The sequence below is a fragment of the Aegilops tauschii genome, chromosome 4 (genome assembly GCF_002575655.3).
Source record: "Aegilops tauschii subsp. strangulata cultivar AL8/78 chromosome 4, Aet v6.0, whole genome shotgun sequence".
NCBI classification, from domain to species: Eukaryota; Viridiplantae; Streptophyta; class Magnoliopsida; order Poales; family Poaceae; genus Aegilops; species Aegilops tauschii.
Window position 1 is genome coordinate 10,531,333 of NC_053038.3, and position 17,582 is coordinate 10,548,914.

Genomic DNA, 17,582 nt, shown 5'->3' on the forward strand with positions numbered 1-17,582 from the left:
TATGCACAAACGTGGGTTTGATACTCTGGTCATCGCGGTCGCGTGGGTGTTGTTGGAAGCAAAGGAACGCACGCGTCTTCAACAGGGCGCGGCAACAAAAGTCGCCGCTAGAATTGGTAGATACTATTTTGCGAGAAGTTTAGGACTGAAGAACGGCTGGAGTAGGAGTCGGAGGTTTGTCGCGATTTGTGAGAGAGTAGACTTTAGTTCTTTGTGTTGGTTGTAAAATGGCTGTTGCCGACAGTGATGTTTGCATCTACTCGTCAGCTTCTTGTACATGATTGTGGTATGCATGCACCCCGAATTTTTCGAGCACGTCGTTCATCACGTACTATATATATGGAGAGAGAAGAGGCCCAGCGCAGAAAACCTAGCAGGGCGCGTCGTAGTTGTAGACCTAGGTATCCGCCGCCGACCGATCGAAATGACGGGCAGCACCGCCGCCACCACCACGCTGAGCATGAAGCTCCTCGTCGACACCAAGGGGCGCCGCGTGCTGTTCGCGGAGGCCGGCAAGGACGTGGTGGACTTCCTCTTCTCCCTCCTCGCCCTTCCGATCGGCACGGTCGTCAAGCTGATCGGCGCCAAGTCCATGGTGGGGAGCGCCGGCGACCTCTACCGCAGCGTCGAGAAGCTCGACGGAACCTACGTCCAGCCCGGCGCGGCCAAGGAAGAGATCCTCCGCCCCGTCATGGCCCGCTCACCGGCCAACAGCGCCCTCCTCGGCCTGCCGGCCCCGACGCCGCCGCCGGCTCCGTCCAACAGATTCTTCAAGTGCTCCATCGCCTCTTACAGCGTTTGCCGCGACTACGTGACGGACGTGAGCGGCACCAAGTGTCCCCGATGTTCCAATGCGATGACGACCCAAATCCAGTACGCGCCGCCTGCCGGTGCAGCAGATGGATTCGTGCGGGGCGTCGTGACGTACACGGTGATGGACAGCCTCGCGGTGTCGCCCATGTCAGCCATCTCCAGCATCACACTGCTCAACACCTTCGCGGTCACGGATCTCACCGCGCTCCAGGAGAAGACCGTGCAGATCGGATACAAGGAGGTGAGTCATCCATCTACTCCATGCATCTTCTTCAGTATAATTATCCCTACTTTTATTTCATTTCAAAAAAAGAAGGAACAATCTTGATCATGTTTTTAACTTCACGATTTTGGTAATTGCACAATCACATAATTCCAGCCGTGCGTACTCACCATGCATGCTCTGGTCCTGGGTTGTTGGGTGGGTCTGTCAACTGGCTGAAATTACCACCGTTCGTATTGATTTGCAGGGTTTGGAGATACTCAAGGCCTCGCTGCAGTCCAAGACTGTTCTCACCGACGTCTTCCTTGGCAACAAGTCCCCCAGCCACGATTGAGATCCGGCGGGCGTGCACTATTTGATTGAGATACGAAAGTGAACAAACTATAGTTAGTTGGCTCGATCGATCCACATCTATATATATATATATATATATATATATATATATATATATATATATATATATATATATATATATATATATAGGCCCATCTTAATTTTCTGGTGCATGCACGTACGTAGTTGCAAGTCCGTGCAACCCATGCTGCAAAATGCCTACCACAGATGATACAAGTATCGATTAGGAATTTTTGCTGCTTTGTGAAATACTCAACATGCCCGACGCTTATTTCTATATCTTTGAACTTGTACCCGTCCGTATTGCTCTTGTGAATGTATCATGCGCATTGCGTGGTGATGTTTGTTCATTGGCCTGAATAACCAGCAATCAGCCTCCAGGAGGGGAGGGTTGATCGAAACGAATTCGGCAGCTAGGGGGAGGTGCTCCCAACGAACAAATCGCCCCCTCTGGATCCTCCTCCAGGGATCGCCTCTGGATTTTCTAAATGCCATGAACAATCCATACTTCATGGGCTTTGATCGGGCGGGGATGGCCGCATTTCTTCTTCAAATTTGTCTTTCGGGCTTCGATCTTCCTCGACTTCGTCCAATTGGACATAGTTTGAATGCCATGAACAATTCATGCCGTCTCGTTGGGACGGTAGGATTAGGGTTTCTCGTCATGTGGCGATTTTTGGTGTCAAATGCTTCAGATCTATGCAAGGGTTCAGCTGCGACGATTGCGGCTACAGGGCGCTGGTCCTTAGGGGCACATGCACAAAGACTTCCCGGCTGTCATTGACAAAGTCAAGCCGGCTCCGTTAGGGGAGTGGTCGATTCTCCACCTGCAAGGCCTATAATCTTATCATGCATGAAGAGTTCTAAGACCTAATTTAGTGATCCAAAGTCCCCATCAAAAGTCATCTTCGGATGGCTTCTCTTTCGAGAAAGGATCAAGTCCAAAGTTAACCTCTTCCACAAGAATATAGCTCCCAATAGTGATTCAGGTTAAGACGCGACACATATGCCCCACATCTTACAACATTGCCAACAACACGGCTTCTCAACACCAACCTCCAGTATTTGCCCATCTGTCGCTCTCTCAGTCCTTTGGAGAATTTGGGACTCTCATAACGTCCAAGTCATCCACTACAAGAACCACCCAACCCTTCTAACTATCAAGAATATAGTTTTAGATTTTACCCCATGGACTCGTGGATTTAGGAAGCTATGTTGTTACAAGGATTGTGGCATTACACAGTAATGCCTCCTCTAGCGTAACATCACAAGCCTTGTAACTGCGGCCAACTAGATTGACAATTTGAATAATGCATCCAGGTGGGGACCATGATTGTTCAAACAAAGTATTTAATTTTCAACACTGTATCACATCACAGAATTTTCCAAACAAGACATCATAGTACGCATTTTGGCCTATAACATTTGCAGGTTCCACAGGTGCAAAACCGTCAACTATTTCCAGAAAATGCGAGATCGGTCTTCAGCAATAGAACATGAACTGCCTGACACTCTCCTTAACTTTGGGCAGTGGCTTTACCGGGACAGCTTGATCAAACCTTCGGGTGCCGCCCACAGAAGATGATCCCTGATCAGAGTGATTGTCATCCAGGTACGCCGCGCCCGGAAAGCCGCCAAGTGCGCATAGTATGCTGGAGGAACTGTTAATTTGGAACAAATGGAACAGAAAATTAACTGCCAATTGGCTGTGAAGGAAAATGAGATACATGGCTATAGGGAGCGACATCGGACACTCGGGCAAAAGGTAGATATCAGACAATGCAAAATTACACATCAAGACGTACCAATCGAGACGGACCGCGTGCACCGTGCGTAACTGTGAGACAGACAGAATAGTTAGGACAGGCATCAGTGAGAGGGGATGATATTTTTAGCAGAGGGTTGCAGTAAAAACTACCGAAAACTGCTTACGTGTAGCACAGATTGTAAGTCAGTGTTTGTAACGCATCGGCGGTGAAATTATTGTCATCGAAGAGGACATGGTAATGAGTTGGACGGCTCGTTCCCTGATAGGCATATGCAATTGCCATTACATTACTCCAATGTGAAAGGGTACTAAAGTGTTGTATGCATCAAAGGAGAAAATAAGGATCTGGAAGTGCGCCAGTAAGGATCAGCTGTTACCTGAATGCCGGCATGACTACAGAGGTAAAAATCAAACTCACTGGGATGGCATATCTTTGTATCAACAACGGTACCTGACAACAACATATGTAGTTAGTAAAAAAGTCAACCTAATGTTATGTGTCAAGATAATTACTTGCTTAGCAAATTTAGTTTACCAGGTAGGATGTTTCCACTTCGATCTGCCATGGCCCCTGAACGATGATCTTCCGGGAAGAGCCGTGTGTGATGCCGCTTTTGCACCACAACAAATGTAACTTGAGGAAGGTAACCGTTCTCTAAGCTAGAGCAAGCCTAGGAGAGAGCAAACAACAAGATAAAATCAAATACAATTCCAAAGGTCTATGTTATTATTCTCTGCAACCGACTAAATAAAATCAAATACAATATAGAAACAGAGAGAAATAAAGGAGGCAAAAAGAATACCCTGTATATTGCATCCATTTCATAAAGCAAGACCTGGCTAAATTGGCCTTCACTAACACCATCTCTGCAAGGAAAGCAAACAAGCTCTCAGTACAGACAACAAAGGCATTGATTCAGAAATCAGAGCACAAATAATTTCCTTCACTAACCGGTAAAATATTATCCTTCCAGGTTTGCAAGACTTGTTTGCTTTATAGAAGGACAAAAGCAACTCTCTGCAACAGAGACATTTATCCACAACAAATATTACATTAGGAAAAAAACAACAGTAACAGACACTGGCATATCCAACGTTACCTTATCATTCCACCATATATAACCCCCTTCTGTGGATCTTTCACTTCCGTGAAAAGGTCAGCTATGATTTCTTCCCTATGACCTTGTGAAGACACCAAGCATGTGTACTTAGACACTTCAGGCCAATCCATCGACGCAACAACCTGTGAAAGCTTTAACATTACATTGTAGAAACTGGAACCACAGCGCAAGAACAAAAATATGACATGATCTAGTTCTACAATATAGTAAGAACAGTACATGGCTTCTAAAAAAAATTCTAGAAAAAAAACTTTCTGGTGCAATATATGTCTGTTTAGTTATATAAATTTTATCTAAATATATGTCATTCCACAACTTTGAGGTAAATTATCTCATTTCTTCCCAGTATGAACTCATATTCTCAACAGCAAAGGAGGTTTTATCTCATAAACTTTCTCAAACCCATGCTTTATAAAATGGATTTTTTTCTAAAGCATGAGTTTTTCTTAAGTCATGTGTGAACAAACAGATATACATCAGTTGACAAGAGTACATTTGCTAAACTATAGTTTCTAGTACATGCACTTCAATGATGAAAAAAACATCAAACCTCAAAACACTAGGTCTCGAGCAAAATAATTGAACAGCGACGCTATAAGAGAAAGTACAAAGATTGTCAGGGCACAAACCGCTGCAATAGATGGAGACACATCCTCCCCAGGAGATGGGTGGGTCACATCTGCTCCAAATATAATTGTAGGCTTATCTGTCAACAGAGGTATCCTCCGAAGCAATGCATTTTCCAGTACGGTGTTCCGACCACCAACCTAAGTTAAAATTGTTAGCGGAATGATTGACCTCCGAATTAGAGCCACAATTAATGCATGCACTTGCACAGCTTATCCTACCTTAACATTGATCTTAAGGGCCATATTTTGTAGATACTGTGTGCCAGCTCTCTGAACATGCTTAGGTAAACAGCACTGAGTTATTAAACCAAGCTCAATTTCACAAAGCCGCTTTACTCTTCCTGTATATGCACGAAAGGTTACTACAGCACAGCCAAAAAAAAAAAACTCCCATCACCCTGAAAAGCCATTTGATGTGCTTACCATAACAATCACTTGCGTTAGGTCCATCAGGTAATACTACAAATAGTAACTCAAGGTTTTGTCCTTCCAAACCTTGCTGAGCAAGCACTTGGGCAGATTGTCTGTATATATTTTTTACAGCTTCTAAGTTACCCTGGCGTGCCTGAACAATGTCCACACACGGTGTCTCACTTACTTGCTACATCAAAAGAAGAAAAAGATAGTCAGATCACCCATACATTATATTATAAACAGCATTGTATTCTGAGTTGTGAAAGTTTTTTTTTTACCATGCCCATGTTATTGCACGTGCCAACCAAATAGTTGCAGAACACGCTAACATCATTCCATTGCAACCGAGAGCCAAATGAAACACAGGCCCAGTGCCTGATGGACCCTCCATTTATCATTCTCTGAAAATGCAAGTTCATATTTTAAGCCAGAATATAAAAATATCATACCACCAAATATGTTGAAACATTAACATGACCAACACAAAAACGTTTTTTAATGATTTCTCCATGAAGATAATTACAATTGTCAGCAAAAACGAGAAGAAAAAGAGATGATCTCTAGAGGGAGATGTGTTACCCTGACTAAGTATCAACTAATAAGTACATATGCCTTAAGAGACCACATAACATTGTCATTGCACAAACTGCCAGTAGCAATTATATTGCTTGTGAAAACAGAATTAGTTGCAAATTAGTGCAACTGAAGTATTTAGGAAGATGATTAAAAAAAGATAAATAGCTCAAAATACCTTGTTATTCATGTTCCACTGTCCTACCGATGGATTACATATTTGTTCTCGTCCAGACTGATGGTATTTAAGCTAAAAAACAGAACAATTTCATGATGAGACACTGCACTCAAAGTTTTAATGAGATTATTCTTTAGTATAAATAAAAAACATGTACCCTTGGAGGAGGCAGCACACGAGCATCGACCAATGCTAGTTGGTTCATCACCTTAATTCCAAATTCTTTTGCATTATCATCAATGCCATAGTTGTTTCTATTAATAACCTGATAATATAAAATGGTATATCAATTTATAATAACAAATAAAAAAGCACAAGACAAGAACAAAAACTGTATATCTAAATGTAAACAACAAAGAGGTCAAATGTGAGCAACTAACAAATTCACCTCCACTTAACATAAAAAAAATCAGATAAATAGATAATTCACCTCCACGATACTACCCTCCCTTTTATCTGGCCTCTCACATGCCAACCTCAATATATTTGTGACTTGACGCTCATTTAGCTTCCTCGAATAGCGCTGTCCTCCAAGTATGTTGCAAACCTGCATACAAAAGGATAATTATAATTACATATGGGTGCATGAGACAAAACCTGAAGTTTACATATATAGTTATGCATATGTATCCGCCCTATTAATTGGTTTTAAGCAATCAGATAGATCAGGATTCGAAGAAAAAGAAAACCTCCATAGGCAAATATGTTGGCCTGCTATCACTGCCAGCTTGAAGGCATGGCCACTGTACATATTTCAAAGAGTAATCATATTGGCGTTTAAAGTACTGTACAACTGATACCCTTGTCCCATCAAGGTCAAATCTGTAAAAGGCGAACAAAATTACGTAAGAGTATGGCATGATATAATAAATGAAATGCGATGCAACTAAAGAAAACGATGAGTACAAAAGAGGTAACAAATACGTCAATTCATTTAGCGGAGCTGAGGTTATCCCAGTAATTTTGTAACGAATGGATATATCAGGTCGATGCGTTGCCACAACTCGGACTCCCTTGAGGGCTTTCTTTAGCTACAAAGCAGAAAAGGACAAAACAGGATCAACTTCAACCATTATATTTTGGTACAGTAAAGAATGACAAAGGATGCAAATAAAGCTGTATCATGGTACATACTTTCAGGCGATCCTGGTCGAACAAACGCCTTGGAGCATCACCCCGGATGTTAAGATATTCCAGTGCAAAATCCATAACTGGTTGAGCTTTGTAAAATGCTGTTGCAGAAATATCTGCATAGGGAAAATATAAAATTCATCAAACAGACAAAGGATTTTAAGTAATGAACTCCAGAGCTTCATACTGACGATGAAGTTCGAAAAAGCACTTAAATTAATATGAAAACTGTGGAATGCATACTTTGTGTTTCACAAGCAAAGATAGATCTTGCAATGATATGGTTAGTTTATAAGAGATGGGTGCACCTCCCTCCATTCATTAATATAAGACATTTTAGCTTTTTCTTGATTCGTATGTACGCATGTTCACTCATTTTAGTATCATGTAGTCAATATTGAAATAGCTAATAGGTCGTACATTAGTGAACGGAGGAAGTACACACTTCTTCCATGAAGAGAAGAACAATATCTTGTGCAGTAAGTTATTATAGGTAGAAACCAGTATGTTACTATACCAATATTCAGTGACAATCCCATTTGTGTGGGGCGCAGGCTCTGATAATACCCTCGCCAGCATTCCACCCCGCTGCCAATGTCACCACCATGTCCAAATGATTTTGAGAAAAATGATCTTGAGATGGGTGTATACCTGTCAAAAATCAGCAGGCAAAACAAATCTATGTATGAAGGAACTAGAATAACAAGCACGGCCTCAAGCAATAGGAAGACACGCTCTGCCAATAAACATGTGCTGTTCTATATGAATCAAATATCTCTGGACACATTACTTTGCAGTGGGGGTTTCCCTCAGAGCGATATCAAGAGCCTGGATAGTGTCCTGCGGCAGTTCTCTCTGCCTACCAGCCAAGAATTGCTGAAGATTGTATAGATTTAGTTTTGCAACTTCCTTTATGGTGACCTTATACTCCTTTTCCCTGAAAAAGAGAAGGATTAACACAAGTGATACATAAATTACAACTACATCAGAAATATGGAAAACATCATACCCCTGGTATCCTCTCTCGGTATTTGATACTTTGACAATAAATTCTTTGGTTTTAAATGGCAGTGGAGCTGCAGTAAACATTCCCTTTCTTCCATCATAAACAGGCAATCTCCCATCCAAATGTTGTTTATGCAATCTAACAAGTTCATTAATTATAGATCTGTTCCTCTCACGAGCCATCGATTCAGGACTGATTGATACCTATATCAATAAGAATTTAGCAATTGCTATTCAAATCAACCGGTGTCATGAGATAAAAGAAAGATTATAATAACATCTTTCAAAGCATTTGACAACTGAATGACCCTAATACTGAGAAACAAATCTATGCAAATTGATAATTAATTTGACATATATGATCAACTATTCGACAGAGTACAGATGACACACCTTAGGTGTGTTTTGAGAAAAATATATTCAATGTAGGCAACTCAAAGAATTGTTATAAACAACATAAGAATGAGAACAGGTAAATCGTATTTTTCCTACCAAATTTGCATATCAGATTAGGCCAATGTGCCAAAATTTCGTTTGACTTTGACAAAAATTCAACCTTTTTTATGAAATTTGATAAATAAACAAATTAAGTTGGGCCCTGATTCAGTTTTCACTGCATTTTATTTGATTAAACCGTAAATATTTTGGTAACCACTGAAACCACCAGGCTTTCATAAATCTCTGCCAAAGTGAATCCTGCTGATGTCTAGGCTGTAATTATGGTTCTCACTTTCAGTGTAATTTCGGAAATTTCATTCATTTCGGTACATACTGAAATAATTGCCTTTCGGTCAAAATATTTCAGCAATTTCGGTAGTACATAGAAATTCAAATTATTGTTTTGAAATTTTAAAATATTTGCTTGGATCTTAGTTAATTCAAGTTCAAATTTTGGCCATTTCACCAAAATGAAAACCGAAATAACTAAATTGGTGATTTCAGCGATGACCAAAATATTTCTGAAACAGGAACTCAAAACTCATGCCTGCACTACAAAATTGGGTGATCGATGTATGTGGCAAAACCACTTCCAAGTGACCTTAAACTGACCTTGATTTGCAAAATTAGTCCAGCATGCCAATCAAATTTACTGCAAATTAAGGTGGATGTGAAATGAACATATACTCCTATTCCTCTACAAGCTATTAGGGATTAATGCATTGCCAATGATAGCCATGTTCTAAGGGTTTTAAAGCTCACAATAGCTACTTGTAAGTCACCTGAAAATAGTTTTTGGGTCAGTCGATTTTGGAAGGAAGGAAGGAAGGAAGAAGCCGCCGGAGAGAAGGAAGATGCAGTCCTCGGCTCGCTGGAGAAGCCCGTTGGGTCTATCTTAGGGTGGCAGGCGGCCCCACTATCTATCTTAGGCATGTTGGGGGTGGGGGTGTAGGTTCGCCGGAAAAAAAAGGTTCATGGCCGCAGTTAGAGGGATGGCCGGGGGGGGGGGGGGGGGGGGGGGGGGGGGGCGGCAACAAGGCGGCGGTTGGCGGAGGGCGGAGCGGAGAGGCTGGCCCGGGAGCGCTGCCGGCCGCGGGTGGTTACCCCGGTGCTAGATCCGCGGTTCAAGGTTGAAGAAGATGATCAGTGATGAGGTTGAAGAAGCTGATCTGGTCAACCATCTTGCATCCGACGACTCAGAGCGAATCAACTGACCCAAATCTGATTTTCAGTTACCTGACAGCTAGCCAATCCCTTGAAAGCTCAAAACCTAGCCTATTTTAGAGAGAAGTCTTCCCAAAAGAAGAGCACCACGTGAGCGAAAGCAACACATTACGTACATCGTAGTGGTAGATCTCCTTGCCGGCGACCTGCACGAGGAGATGGTTGGCGCGCACCCGGCACCTCTTGCCGGCCGTCCCGTACCCCGGCCGCGCATGGAACCCCGTCGACTTGCTCGACGCCGGAGGCAGATTCCGAGGCGGCACGACCACGGCCACCTGCGACTCCTGGGCTCCCGTGGCGGCCGCCGCCGGCGCCGAGGACGAAGACCCCTGGACCGCCTCCGACACCGCCAACCTCCTCTCCATCTCTCCGCTCAGCGCCTCCACCTCTGCCTGACCCGGAACCGTCGCCGTTGCCGGCGGCCGGCCGCGCCCCGCGCCCACGGGACGCTCCACCGCCCCCACCTCCAAGCCGCCTCGGCCTAGCCCGCCTCGATGAGCGCCCAAGTGGCCTCGCCCGGCGTCGCGATGGCCACCGCGCTGGACCCCGGCGTCGGTGCCGCCGCCCTGGCCACGGTGGGCATCCTGCTGCTCCCCGCCTCTTCCTCGGCCTCGACCGCGTCCTCCCGCACCCTGCTGGTCGCCACCGCGGCCGCCGCGCCGGCCGCCTCCACCTCTAGCGCTCGTGGACATCGTGGGCGCGACCCCCAGTGAAGTGGCAGCACGAAACCAAGAAAAACCACCGGCCGATGAGGTTGGAAGCGGAGGAGGCGGGGAATATATACAGGGTCTGTTTCGCGGATGGACGTGCCTTTTCACATAGACTTCGACGCATGAACATCCTATAATCGCTCACTGACATGTGAACCAGGGGACCGTCCGGCCCCGCTGGTCAGTGACACTGCACATGTAAGGCGTTCGCACGCGTTGCCGCGGTATGGGGCCCGGAAAGCTTAGAGATGCGTGCGAAGAGCAACAAGCGGCTGATGATGTTTAGTCTAGCCAGGGCATGCACCACATTTCCAGCGTATAATAATTAAATTCAACTTAAAAAGTACATTTCCAGAGCATAATCTTTTAGATCATCAATACTACTCACTAAAACGATGACAATTAATATGAATTGGAGGGAGTAATTTAATTTAAACGCGTCTAATCATAAATATTTGCCGCCCAATAGTTCAGTTTTGCGATATCCTTAGATCACATATTAGACCATTCATTCTTGGGTTGAAGATTGCTAACCGATCATTCCGCACGCGTTTAGTTTAGCCATTACATTTCGACGCATATATAGGGTGCACATTTAATGGCTAGTGGGGTCTAATCTTGTGATACGTACCCTTTAGATCGTATATATGAATCATCCTATAATTTATGTTTGCGCTTGTTGGCAAATATTTTGGGATGCTCGTTTGACCAACACATATTTGTTGTTTAGTTATGTGATACCCTTATATTGCATACCATTCATTCCATAATTTAATTTTACATGCGTCTGGCCAACAGATACATTTGGATGTATCCAGCCGACAACTGGCTAGCTAGAGGTTGGTTCACTCTTTGTGATCACTCAATCATCCTAAAGTTTATGTTTGCATGCGTCTAGCCAACAATTTTTTCCTAGCAAGTCATGTGATACCCTTAGATCATATAGTGACCATCTTATATTTTACCTTTGCACGTGTCTAGCCAACTAATGTTTGCTGGATAGTGGGCCTAGGCACATATGCAAAAGGAAGGTTTGCCTACTTTTTAACGTGTATGACGAAAACGAATATCGCAAAACACTTGGTCCCCTCTCTCGCTAGAGTCTGGTCTCTACCCCACTCATGCCCCGTGCCACATGCATGTTGCGATTGCTAAACGCCTCACACGGTTTGCACCATTCCCCTCGTCCCCACCCTCCACACTTGGCCGGTCCCTCCCGATTATCTTCTGCACTCCTCGCCCACCGAAAACACGCCTGACCATTAAATATTTACTGCCCAATAGTTCAATTTTGCGATATCTTTAAATCACATATAGACCATTCATTGTTGAGTTGAAGATTGCTAACCGATCATTCCGCACGCGTCTAGCCATTTGATACATTTTGATGTATCTAGGGTGCACATTTAATGGCTAATGGGGATTACTCTTGTGATACCCTTCAGGTCGCATATAGATCATCTTATAATTTATGTTTGTGCATGTTGGCAAATGTTTTTGGAGGCGTTTGGCAACACATATTTGTTGGCCAGTTGTTTACTTCTGTGATACTATCAGATTACATACAATTCATTCCATAATTTATTTCTATGCGCATCTAGTCGATAGATACATTTGGACGTATCCAGCCGACAACTGGCTAGACGTTGGTTCATTCTTTGTGATCATTTGATTGTCTTATGGTTTACATTTGCATGCATCTAGCCAGCAAATATTTTCCAGCCAGTCTTGTGATACCCTCATATCATATAGTGACCATCTTATATTTTATATTTGCACGTGTCTAGCCAACTAATATTTGCTGCCTAGTGGGCCTAGACACATATGCAAAAGGAAGGTTTTGTCTACTTTTTAACGTGTACGACGAAAAGGAAAATCACAACACACTTGGTCCCCTCTCTCGCTCAAGTCTTGCCCCCCCCCCCCACCCCCACTCATGCTCCATGCCACAAGCGTGTCACGATTACCAAAAAGGCTTTCGCCCCGCTTTATATTATAAAGCCAACCGCACAACAAGCATCCAACAAGGTCCAACACAAAACCACGCACACACACACGGAAGTCCACAGGAACAAATAGTACATGAAAGGGTCAATGTTGAGGGCACAACACAACAAGCCCTAAACCCAAGACACACACGCCACAGAGCCGCCAGGCGGTCTAGTCAGGCTCAGGTGGGGCAGGCGGTAGCGGGGGAGCCACGCGGAGCGCCATCGAGCGGAGATCAGAGAGGAGGGTGGTGATGACGTCCCGGTCCTGGGGGCGGCTAAGCGGCCGCCAAAGATGCAGGTAACCACACAATTTGAAGATTGCGTCAGTCGCACGTCGGAGAGGCACCTTCTGAATAACAAGCTTATTGCGAATGTTCCAAAGCGTTCAGGCGAGAACCCCAACGCACAGCCATCTAATATGGCGGTAGCGAGTAGGGGAAGCGTTAAGCTCGGCAAGCAGGTCGGGGAAGTTGGTATTACACCACTGTCCGCCAACCGTTTCGCGGAAGCAGGCCCAAAGGAACTGGGCAGAGTGGCACGAGAAAAAGATGTGGTTAGCATCCTCAATCGTGCCACAGATGGGGCACATCCCATCACCCGGGCCATTACGCTTGAGGACTTCAACCCCAGAGGGGAGGCGTCCACGGATCCATTACCACAGGAAGATCCTGATTTTCAGCGGAAGTCGGATGTCCCAGATCAGGCTAAATGGTTCCGGGGCCGTCGAGGGAGCAATGGCGCCGTACAGGGACCGCGTGGAGAAACGGCCAGAGGACTCGAGGCGCCAGGAAAGAACATCTTAGTCCTCCTCGACGTTCATCGGCATAAGTGCGATGTCTTGGAGTAGGGAGTCCCAGGCGGCCACCTCGAGGGGGCCAAAGGGGCGCCGGAAGGCGAGACGCCCTAAGTCAATAAGGGCCGTCTCGACAGAGACCCGAGGGTCAGCCGCAATGGCAAATAATTCTGGGAATCGCGCAGCCAGGGGGGTCCCCTAGCCAGCGGTCGAACCAGAACAAGGCCGAGGCCCCGGAGCCAACCGAGATGGATGTGCCGATGCGAAGTACGGGCAGAAGCTGGATCACGGACTGCCAGAACTGGGATCGACCCGTACGTTGGCAAAAGGCAAGAGGTTGGCCACGGAGGTACTTATTACGGATGATGGTGAGCCAGAGGCCTCCCTCCCCATTGGCAATACGCCACAGCCATCGGGTCAGGAGGGTAATGTTCATGCGTCGGGATGACAGGATCCCAAGGCCACCCTGGTCTTTGGGTTTGCAGATGTCGGGCCAGCTCACCATATGGTACTTCTGCTTGTCGCCCTCGCCAGCTCGGAAGAACCTCGACTGGTATTTGGCCACCTCCTGATGGAGGGTCTCATGAAGGCTGTAGAAGCTCATGAGAAACCAGAGAAGGCTGGCAAGCGAGGAGTTGATTAGGATCACCCCGGCAGCTTTCGACAGCCAGCGTCCCCTCCAGGGTTCAACCCTGTGCTGCATCCTAGTCACCGTCGGGCGGAGATCCGCGACGGTGAGTCTGGAGTCACTAATGGGCACCCCCAAGTAAGTCGTGGGGAAGGAGCCCAGGCGGCAGTTCAGCCGGTCCGCAATGGACAAAGCATCGTCCAGGGGGTAGCCGAGGACCATCACTTCGCTCTTGTCGAAGTTGATGGTGAGTCCCGACATCTGTTGGAAGCACAGGAGGAGGAACTTCAGGTTGGCGATGTCGGCCGCGGAGCCCTCCACCATGACTATGGTGTCGTCCGCGTATTGGAGGAGGGAGACCCCTCTTCCGTCCACTAGGTGGGGGACAACGCCCCGGATATGGCCGCAGGCTTTGGCCTTATCAAGGATGACCGCAAGGGCATCGACAACCATGTTGAAAAGGAACGGGGAGAACGGGTCACCCTGGCGCACCCCACATAAGGTGGGGAAGTAGGGACCGATCTCGCCGTTAATGTTGACCGCCGTCCGACCGCAGGTGACAAGTTGCATAACGCGGGTCACCCAACGGTCGTCGAAGCCCTTCCGAAGCAATACTTCCCGAAGGAAGGGCCAGTGGACCGTGTCGTAGGCCTTATGAAAGTCGAGCTTAAGGAACACAGTGCAGTGGTGCTTGGATCGGACTTCATGGAGGACTTCGTGAAAGACCAACACCCCATCCAAAATAAATCGGCCTTGGATGGAGGCGGATTGGTTGGGGTGGGTGACAGAGTCTGCAAGAAGGGTCACCCTATTGGCGTACCCTTTGGCCAGGATCCTGAAGATCACGTTAATCACGGTGATCGGGCGGAGCTGGCGGATGTCCGAGGCCCCCGGAACCTTTGGGATGAGGGTAATGATCCCATAGTTCATACGCCCAAGGTCCATGGTCCCAGAGAAGAACTCGTCGAAGAGGGCCATGACCTCCGGTTTGATGGTTTGCCAGAATGTTTTAAAAAACAGAACTGGCAATCCATCCGGGCCCGGAGCCGAGGAGGGGTTCATTCCGTTGATCGCCGCAAGGACCTCCTCCTCCGAGAAAGGCGCCACCAAAGCGGTGTTGGCCTCGGCGGAGACAAGCTGGGCACCCGACCAGGTATCGGGGGCCAGCGCAGCCCCACCCCGAGGGGTGGGGGTGAAAAGGGCTTTATAGAAGCCGTCTACGTGGGCACGGATGTCCGAGGGGAGAACAAGCTGAGTATCACCATCCCACAGGGAGTGAATGGAGTTGCGACGACGCCGGCCGTTGGCAATCGCCTGGAAGTAGGCCGTGTTGGCGTCGCCCTGAAGCACCCACCGTTGGGTGCCGCGCAACCACCAGTAGGCCTCCTCGTCAGCGTAGATGACCGAGAGCTGGTCCTTGAGATCATATCTCAACATCCACTCATCAGGGGAGATCCCAGACGAGTCAACACGGGTGTCCAGGGCCTGGATGGCGCTCAGGAGGGCCTTCTTGCGGTCTCGGATATCACGGCCGAGGTTCGCGCCCCATCCCTTCATAAATTGGCAGGCTAGCTTGGCGCAGAACTCCCAGGAGTCCACCGCGGACATGGCGCGGTGAGGGGAATTGCGCGCGGCGGTCCACTTAGCCGCAACAGCCTCGCGGAACCCGGCCTGGTTGAGCCAGAAGAGCTCAAACCGGAATCGAGGGGGGATGGGGGGGCGTTCATCAGCAGAGGAGAGGAGAAGAGGGACATGATCAGAGCCGATCCTGGTAATAGCCTGAACCGAGGTCAGGGGGCATCTGAGCTCCCATTCCGGGGAAACTAAGACGCGGTCTAGGACAGACTGCGTCGGGTTCGCCTGGCGGTTAGTCCAGGTGAACCGGGCTCCCGTGCGCTCGAGCTCACTGAGGCCAAGCTCCGCGATGTAGTCGTTAAACATCTGCATCCGGGGGCGATTAACCTGATCATTGTTCTTCTCATCCGGGGAGCGGATGAGGTTAAAGTCACCCCCACCACAACAGGGAGGGGGAAGCGGAGATCTTCTGCTGCAACTCGGCGAGGAAGGTCGGGGAGCGGCTGTGGTCCGCCGGTCCGTAGACGATGATGACCTCCCATTTAAAGTTGAGCGCGCGCTCGAAGATCTCCATACTAACGAAGAACTCGCCCCGATCCATACCTCCCACCTCAAAGGTGGCATCCTGAACACCTAAGAGGATGCCACCCGAGTGGCCATTGTTCCCACTAGAAGGGAGCCAATGCCAGGCGAACAGGTGGGAGCTAAGGCTGTCAAGCTCGGGGAGACAGAAATCCGTGCGCATGGTTTCTTGGATGACAACGGTGTCGATGTGCTCGTCACGGATGTACTCAACTAGCTGGCGGCGGCAGCCGTCATGGCCGAAGCTGCGGATGTTCCAGAAGAGGGCACGCATCTAAACCGCCATTGAGGGGCTGCTTGACCCCAGGACGGTGGAAGCACTGTGGGCTCTAAGAGCGGCAGTGCGGGAGCGAGTGCGACCACGGATTTCCTCGACCGGCGTCCCAGAGGGCTGGGGTGCCGGGGTGCAGAGGAGACGGGCCCGGGTCTCGGCGAGTTTCCCGTCAAGGATCTCGCGGGCCTGGATAGCCGCAATCTGCTCCAAGGGGGGACCAACCTCCCCCCTGAAAACTACGGACGAGTCTAGGGCCACCTTGGCAAGGCGGCCGAGCGGGATGGCTTCGAGCGCAGAAAAGGAGCAGCTGGAAGAACTGGAGGGGATGTCGGTCGCACCTGTCTCGAGGTTCCGGGCCGCAGCCCGGATCTCAGCCCGCTCGGAGATGGACGGCGCCGGGAAGCCGGCCGGGCGATCCGCGTCGAGCCGGGCGCTGCGGCGGGAGGCCGTCACCGGGGTTGACGAGGCCCGAGCCCGACGGACGTAGGACATCGACCGAGGCGGGTGGGAGGCGACGGGGGTGCCCACCTCCTCGGAGGCCCCCAGCAGCAAACGAGTCGGGGACGCAGGTGCCGGAGGCATCAGACGGGCACCAGACTCTGCCTGGGGAGAGGGCGGATCCGGGGCCGGCGCGTCGTCAACCGGGGCAGGGGAGGGAGGCGGGGGGAGGCGGGAGGCGGCGGTACGTCCACCCCAGGGGGGTCCATCAGGGGGGACCCGAGGGGTGGAGGCGCCGACGTCGGCGAGGCCGGAGGCAGCAGAGACGCCGAGGCCGGGGACGAGGGGGCCGTGGCCACCACAGGAACGGCGCACGGCGAGCGCGGCGAAGATGCCGGGAGGACGAGGAGGCTGACGCTGGAGATGTCGCTGAGCTCGGCCAAAGAGGAGGGAGAGGAGACCGGCAGCGCGGCGGGGGCGGCCTCGGAGGAGGGGGCCAACCCACGCGACCGGCCCGCACCCGCACCCCCACGCCCCGGAGGATGAGAGGGGTCTCGTGAGGGGGAGTGGCTGTGGCCAAAGCGCTCGTCGTCGTCCTCCGGATCCTCGTGGCGGGAGGGGCGCAGACGGCGGTAGTGGGAGTCGTCGCGGGGGTCCGCGCCGCCCCCACCAAAGTGGCCATCAGCGAGGTGTCGAGGGCGGCCTATGTGGTTGGGAGGC

General features: G+C 48.9%; 1 protein-coding gene and 1 pseudogene across 1 annotated transcript; one reads left to right on the forward strand and one right to left on the reverse strand.

The window, feature by feature from the left end:
• Window positions 1-424: 424 nt before the first annotated feature.
• LOC109786533 (uncharacterized) lies at window positions 425-1,370 on the forward strand. The gene is made up of 2 exons (XM_020345107.1): window positions 425-1,054; window positions 1,284-1,370. Exons 1-2 carry the CDS (start codon window positions 425-427, stop codon window positions 1,368-1,370), a joined length of 717 nt encoding a protein of 238 aa, XP_020200696.1.
• A 1,353-nt stretch (window positions 1,371-2,723) lies between these two features.
• On the reverse strand, window positions 2,724-10,615 carry LOC109786523 (protein argonaute 12-like; annotated as a pseudogene).
• Between the last annotated feature and the right edge of the window lie 6,967 nt (window positions 10,616-17,582).

Bases quoted from the DNA above. Each gene is read 5' to 3' on its own strand.
- LOC109786533 (XM_020345107.1), top strand. From the start codon at position 425: ATGACGGGCAGCACCGCCGCCACCACCACGCTGAGCATGAAGCTCCTC. The intron at 1,055-1,283 runs GTGAGTCATCCA...ATTGATTTGCAG, and splicing joins TGCAGATCGGATACAAGGAG to GGTTTGGAGATACTCAAGGC.